General features: G+C 70.2%; 1 protein-coding gene across 1 annotated transcript; it reads right to left on the bottom strand.

Moving 5' to 3' along the window:
* Nucleotides 1-1,522: 1,522 nt before the first annotated feature.
* Nucleotides 1,523-4,032, bottom strand: LOC136996568 (3-beta-hydroxysteroid-Delta(8),Delta(7)-isomerase-like). Its single transcript, XM_067317461.1, is given in 6 exon segments — nt 1,523-1,755; nt 2,286-2,416; nt 2,504-2,540; nt 3,117-3,249; nt 3,251-3,452; nt 3,963-4,032. Coding segments are annotated over 5 exon segments (681 nt in total). The 5' UTR covers nt 3,422-3,452; nt 3,963-4,032; the 3' UTR covers nt 1,523-1,546.
* Nucleotides 4,033-6,247: the final 2,215 nt, after the last annotated feature.

Raw genomic sequence — 6,247 nt, 5'->3', positions numbered from 1 at the left:
ACCGGCCGCCGCCGCCGCCCGGTGCAGGCCGCGGGGCGGCCGCGCGCGCGCGTTGCGCCGCCGCTGGAGCTTTTTGACCCTCGGCGGCGCCCGTACGGCCGCGCGCGCGCGCGCGCCCCCCCCCCCACCTCCTCCTCCTCCTTCCTCCTCCCCCCCCCCTCCCCTCACCGCCGCCGCGAGGGCCCCGGCCTGGTGTCAACATCAACAGAGCCGCCCTCTGACCCCCCGCGCGCGCTCACTTCCGCCCCGCGCGCCGCGCCCATTGGCTGCGCCGCCGAGGGGGGAAGTCCCGCCCCCCTCTTCCTCCGCCGCCGCCTCTCGGCCCCGCCCCGCGTGCGACAGGAGGAGGGGAGGGGAGAGGAGGGGGGCGGGGCCTGCGTCGCTGTGGCGACGGCGCGCGCGCTCGCGCGGGAGGGGAGGAAGGGGGGCCGCCATTGGCTGGCGGCGGCGCGCGCGCGCGGATTGGCGGCGTGCGGAGGGAGGGGCGTGCCCCTCGCCCCTCCCCGCCCCGCGATTGGCTGCTCCCCGCGGGCGGTCGCCCCGCCCTCCCCATCCTCATCGGCTCCGCCGCCTGGCCCCGCCTCCGCCGCGCCGATTGGCTGCGGCCGCCGACCTAATTTCCCATTGGCTGGCGGTCCCAGGGAGGCGGGAGTCATGGCACAGTGGCCCCGCCCCTAACCCCGCCCCTACAGCTGTCAATCTCCCTCCCTGGGGACCGCCCCTTTCCCTCCCCTCCCACCCTTGGGCCCTGCTGAGCCCCCCCCAGGGGACCCAGGCATCCGGGTGACCCCCAACAAGGGGACCCAGGGGTCTGGGTGACCCCCCAAATGGGACCCAGGCATCTGGGTGACCCCCAACAAGGGCCCAGGCATCTGGGAGCCCCCCCCAAATGGGACCCAGGCGGCCGGGTGACCCCCAACAAGGGCCCAGGTATCCAGGAGCCCCCCCCCAAAGGGGATCCAGGTGTCCAGGTGACCCCCAACAATGGCCCAGGCATCCGGGAGCCCCCCCAGAGGGGACCCAGGTGTCCAGGAGCCCCCAAAGGGGACCCAGGGGTCTGGGTGACCTCCCCCCAAGGGACCCAGGCGTCCAGGTGACCCCCAACAAGGGCCCAGGTGTCCAGGTGACCCCCAACAAGGGCCCAGGCGTCCGGGAGCGCCCCCCAGAGGGGACCCAGGCATCTGGGTGACCTATAACAAGGGGGCCCAGGCGTCCGGGTGCGCCCCCCCCCCACCCCCCAAACACACCACACCCTCTCGGCTCCGATTTCCACCATGATTTATTAAAACCCGTCTCCAAAAAAAAAAAAAAAAAAGCAGCGGGGGGAAAACCCCCGGCGCCCCTCCCCCGCGCCCCTCGGGGGCCCAGGCGTCCGGGGCCGCCCCCTCCCCCCCCCCACCTCCACAACAGGGACCCAGGCGTCCGGGGTCACCCCCTCGTCCTCCTCCGCAGTGGCGGCGGCAGCAGCAGGGACCCAGGCGTCCGGGCGCGCTCCGCGGTGAAGCCGGCGGGGTGGGGGTGGGGAAGGGGCCCAGGCGTCCGGGGCTCAGTGGCCCTTGTGGCGGGGGCGGTCGAGGGCCCGCTGGGCGGCGCCCAGGTGGCGCCAGGCGTCGGCGATGAGGGCGCCGGGCACCAGCACCCAGAGGCCGTTGAGCGCCACGAAGTAGCCCCAGAAGTAGAGGGGCCGCGGGTCGGCGTGCGCCCAGCCTGCCCGCGCCGCCGTGGCGAAGTACAGCACGTCGCCGTACAGCTGCCCTGCGCCGGGAGGGGCCCAGGCGTCCGGCCGCTGCCATGGCCGCACCCACCTTCACCCCCCCCCCCCATGCGGCTCGGGAAGGGGGGCGGGGGGTGAGGAGGGGCCCAGGCGTCCGGGCGGCACCTGCCCCCCATACGGCTTCACCCAGGTGTCCCCGGGGGCCCAGGCGTCCGGGCTGTCCCCACCCCCATGTGACTCTACCCAGGGGTCTAGGAGGGGCCCAGGTGTCCGGGGAGCCCCCACCCCCATGTGGCTCCGCTCAGGGGTCTCGGAAGGGCCCAGGTGTCCCCGGGGGCCCAGGCGTCCGGGCTGCCCCCACCCCCATGTGGTTCCATTAAGGGGTCTAGGAAGGGCCCAGGCGTCCGGGGAGCCCCCACCCCCCCACATGGCTTCACCCAGGTGTCCCCGGGGGCCCAGGCTTCTGGGCTGCCCCCACCCCCATGCGACTCCGCTCAGGGGTCTCGGAAGGGCCCAGGCGTCCGAGCCGCCCCCCCCCCCCCCGCAGGGGGCCCCGGCGTCCGGGCCGTACCGAGGGAGACGAGCAGCTGCAGCACGAAACGGGCCGGGTGGCGCCGCAGGAAGGCGAGGAAGGTGAGGAAGCTGAGGGGGCCCCAGGCCCAGGCTGTCACCGTTTCCATGGCGACCGTGAAGTCATCGCTCCTGCGGGGGGGGGGGGGGGGGGGAGGTCAGCGCCCGGACGCCTGGGCCCTTCCTGCCATCCCCCCCCCCCCCGGCACCCCGACTCACGTCATGTAGCGGCTGTCGGCCTTGGCGTATTCCTTCCCTGCGGGCGGCGCGGGGTTAACGGGGGGGCCCAGGCGTCCGGGGACCCTTCCCCCCCCCCCACAGCCCCCCAAGGGGCCTAGGCGTCCAAGGGACACCCCCTACCCCCCCCCATAACCCCCCCCCAAGGGACACAGGCACCTTAATGCCCCCCCCAGGGGGACCTAGGTGTCCTCCTACCCCCCCCAGGCGCCCCCCAACCCCCTCCCAGGGGGACCCAGGTGTCCCAACCCCCCCCCCGAGCATCTAGGCACCCCCTTCCCCCCCCAGGGGGACCCAGGTGCCCCCCCAACCCCCACCCAGGGGGGCTCAGGTGTCCTGACCCCCCCCCCAGAGCATCTAAGTGCCCCCTTCCCCCCCCAGGTGCCCCCCGAGCCCCCTCAGGGCATCTAGGCACCCCCTTCCCCCCCCCCCAGGGGGTCCCAGGCGCCCCCCCGACCCCCCCCCGGGGGACCCAGGCGTCCTGAACCCCCCCCAGGGCATCTAGGCGCCCCCCTTCCCCCCCCAGGGGGTCCAGGCGCCCCCCGACCCCCCCCCCAGGGGGTCCCAGGCGTCCCGCTGCCCCGCGGTCACTCACAGACGGCGGCGAGCGGCCCGGTGGCGGCGGGCAGGTCTCGGTGCCGGAGGCTGAACCAGCCCTCCAGTATCCCGTGCACCCCCGCGCACAGCAGGAACCAGCCCAGCGCCAGGCGGCGGGCGGGGCTCAGCGGCGCCCCGCCCCTGGCCCCGCCCCTGGCCCCCGCCCAGCGCCCAGCCCAGCGCCAGCAGCCCCGCGCAGCCCGCCGCCACCGCGCCTGCGCACTGCCACCCGGGCCGCGCGCTCGGCACGTAGCCCGGCAACGACAGCTCCCGCGGCCAATAGGGGTGCGCCGGCGTCGCCATGGCAAAGACGCGGAGGGGCGGGGGCGCGGCGCTGCGGAGGGGGCGGGAGGAGCGACGTCAGCAGGGGCGGGGCGAGGCGCGGCTCCTCCCCCCCGGTACCGCCGCCGCGCGGCCCCTCCCCTACCCGGTAACCCCCGCGGCCCCGTTAAGCCCCCTCGGAGCCCCCCCCTCCTCCAGCCCCGTAGGGAACCCCAGCCCCATTAGCACCCCCCCCCCCACCGCCGTTAACTCTCTCCGTAGCTCCCCCACTCGGCCCCGTTAACCCCTTCCGGGCCCACTCGGCCCCGTTAACCCCTTCCGGGCCTCCTCCTCCCCGTTAACCCCCATCATCACCGCCGTTAACCATCTCCGGGCCCCCCCCCAGCCCCGTTAACTCCCTCCGGGCCCCCCCAAGCCCAGTTAACTCCTTCCGTAGCGGCCCCCCCAGCCCCGTATCCCCCTCCCCAACCTCCTGGGACCCGCCCCGGCCCCGGTAAACCCCGCCCCAGCCCCGGTAACCGTCCCTCCCCTCCCCCCCCCCCTTCCCGGCGCCGTCGCTCACCTGAGGAACTCGGCGGTTCTCCCGCGCGGCGCGGCGCCGCCGCCTCGAGCCCTGCCGCCCGCCCCGCCCCCGCCCCCGCGCCGCCGGCCAATGGGGAGCGGGGGCGGGAAGTCCGCGCGCCCGGCCAATGGGGGCGCGCCCCCGCCTCCCCCTCCGACCCGCGCGCCGCCCGCGGATTGGCGGAGGGGGCGGGTGAGGCGATGTGGGGCCAGGGGGCGGGGCTTGCCCGGCCTGGGGCGGAGCCGGAGCCCATACATGGAGGGTGTGCGCCCCCCGCTGCGTTAGGGCGGGGCTGGATGCCGGGGGCGTGGTCGCGCCTTCTCTAGGCCCCGCCCCCTTGGCCCTGAGGCCCCGCCCCCAGCGCAGTCCGGGGGCGGGACTTCCTGCACAGCAGTGATGACATCACAGGGGCCAGTGCTGACATCACCACCAAGGGGACAGGGCCCAAATGATGATGTCAGAGAGGGGGAGCAGCTCTCAGGTGATGACGTCATCACCTCCAAATTCCCTCCCCCCGCAAACGGGAATTCTGCCCCAAATCGGTTTTTTTTGGCCCAAATTGGGTTTTTTGCCCCAAATTGTTTTTTTTGCCCCAAAGCAGCTTCCCCCAAAGCAGCTTCCCTCCCCCGAAACCATTTTCTTTCCACCAAGGCCGTTTTGCCCAAAATGGGTGATTTCCAGCCTAATTTCACAGCTGGGCTGGCACCTCCCCCAGCCCCAAATTCACAGTGTTTCCCCCCAGAGCCCCATTTCCAGTGCTTTTCCCCCAAAAAGGCAGCGAAAGGGGGCAGCTCCCCCCAGCCCCAAATTTGCGGTGTTTCCCCCCAAAGCCCCGTTTCTGGCGCTTTTCCCCCCAAGAAGGCAGCGGAGCCGGGCGCCCCCCCCAGCCCCAAATTCGCAGCGTTTCCCCCCAAAACCCCATTTCCGGTGCTTTTCGCCCCAAGAAGGCAGCGGAGGCGGGCGGCCCCCCCCCAGCCCCAAACTCGCGGCGTTTCCCCCCAAAACCCCGTTTCCGGCGCTTTTCCCCCAAGAAGGCAGCGGAGGCGGCGGCAGCTCCCACGTGTATTGTACAAACCCCCGCACAGCCCCGAATTCCCCGCGTTCGCCCCCGAAACGGCGCCGCGCGGGCGTCCCCCCCCCCGGCGGGTCACACCAGGGTGCCGGGGGGCTGCGGGGGCCGCGCCGGGGGGGTCCCCCGCCGGCCTGGGGGGGGGAACGGGGGGAAACGGGGGGAAACGGGGGGAAAAGGGGAAAAGGGGGAATGAGAACCGGGGAAATGGGGGGGGAGAGGGAAAAAGGACAGAAAAAGGGGGGAAAAAGGGCAGGAAAAGGGGGAAAGGGGGGGAAAAAGGGCAGGAAAAGGGCAGGAAAAGGGAGAAAAAAATGAAAAAGGAGAAAGAAAAAAAATTGAAATAAAAAAACAAAAGGGAAAAAGGAAAAAAATGGAAAGAAAAAAAAAGGAAAAGAAAAAGCAAAAAAAATCAGGGAAAAATGTAAAAGCAAAAAAAAAAATTGAATAAAAACATCCAAAAAAACAGTACAAAAGAGTAAAAGTGAAACAAAACACCCAAAAAAATAGAAAAAAAAGGAAAAAAAGGAAAAAAAGTAAAAGAAAAAGCATAAAAACAAAAGATATAAATAAAAAGTAAGTAAAAAAAGTCATAGAAAAACAAACAAAAAAGACAAAAACACGTAAAAAAGTGAAAATAAAGCAAAAAAAGAGGAAAAAAGAGAGAAAAAGAGAGAAGAGCGATTAGGCCCCCCCGAAAGCAGCGCCCACCCGGACGCCTGGGTCCCCCCCGCCCCCCCCCCCAGGGCGCCCCGGACGCCTGGGCCCCCCCCGAAACGAGAAAAAGCAAAGAAAAGAGGGAAAAAAGGGGGCGGGGGGGGGGGGAGAAGAGACCCCAAAGGACCCGGAACGGGGGAAAGTGCCCCAAATTGGGGGGTTCTGGGGGTCCCCGAAGGCCGAGGGGGGGGGAATTGGGGGGGGTCGGGGGGGTCCCAAGGACGGGGGGGGCCCCAAATTGGGGCGTTTTGGGGGCCCCCCAAGCAGAGAACAGGAGCCCCCCCCCCAAAGGGAGCCGTGTGCGGACCCCAAACCTGAGGGATTCGCCCCAAAACTACGAGGGGGGAGGGTGACCCCAAGTTACAGGGGCGCCCCCCCCCCCAAAGAAAGAGGAGTTTTCCCCCCAGTTTCCCCCAAATTCTCGGGGTTTTCCCCCGAATACAACAGCAGCCTCCCCCCAAACGGCGGGGGGGGCCCCCCCAAACCGGTGTTACCCCCA

Source organism: Apteryx mantelli, unplaced genomic scaffold (genome assembly GCF_036417845.1).
Source record: "Apteryx mantelli isolate bAptMan1 unplaced genomic scaffold, bAptMan1.hap1 HAP1_SCAFFOLD_415, whole genome shotgun sequence".
NCBI lineage: Eukaryota > Metazoa > Chordata > Aves > Apterygiformes > Apterygidae > Apteryx > Apteryx mantelli.
This window is presented reverse-complemented; position numbering and strand designations above follow the sequence as displayed.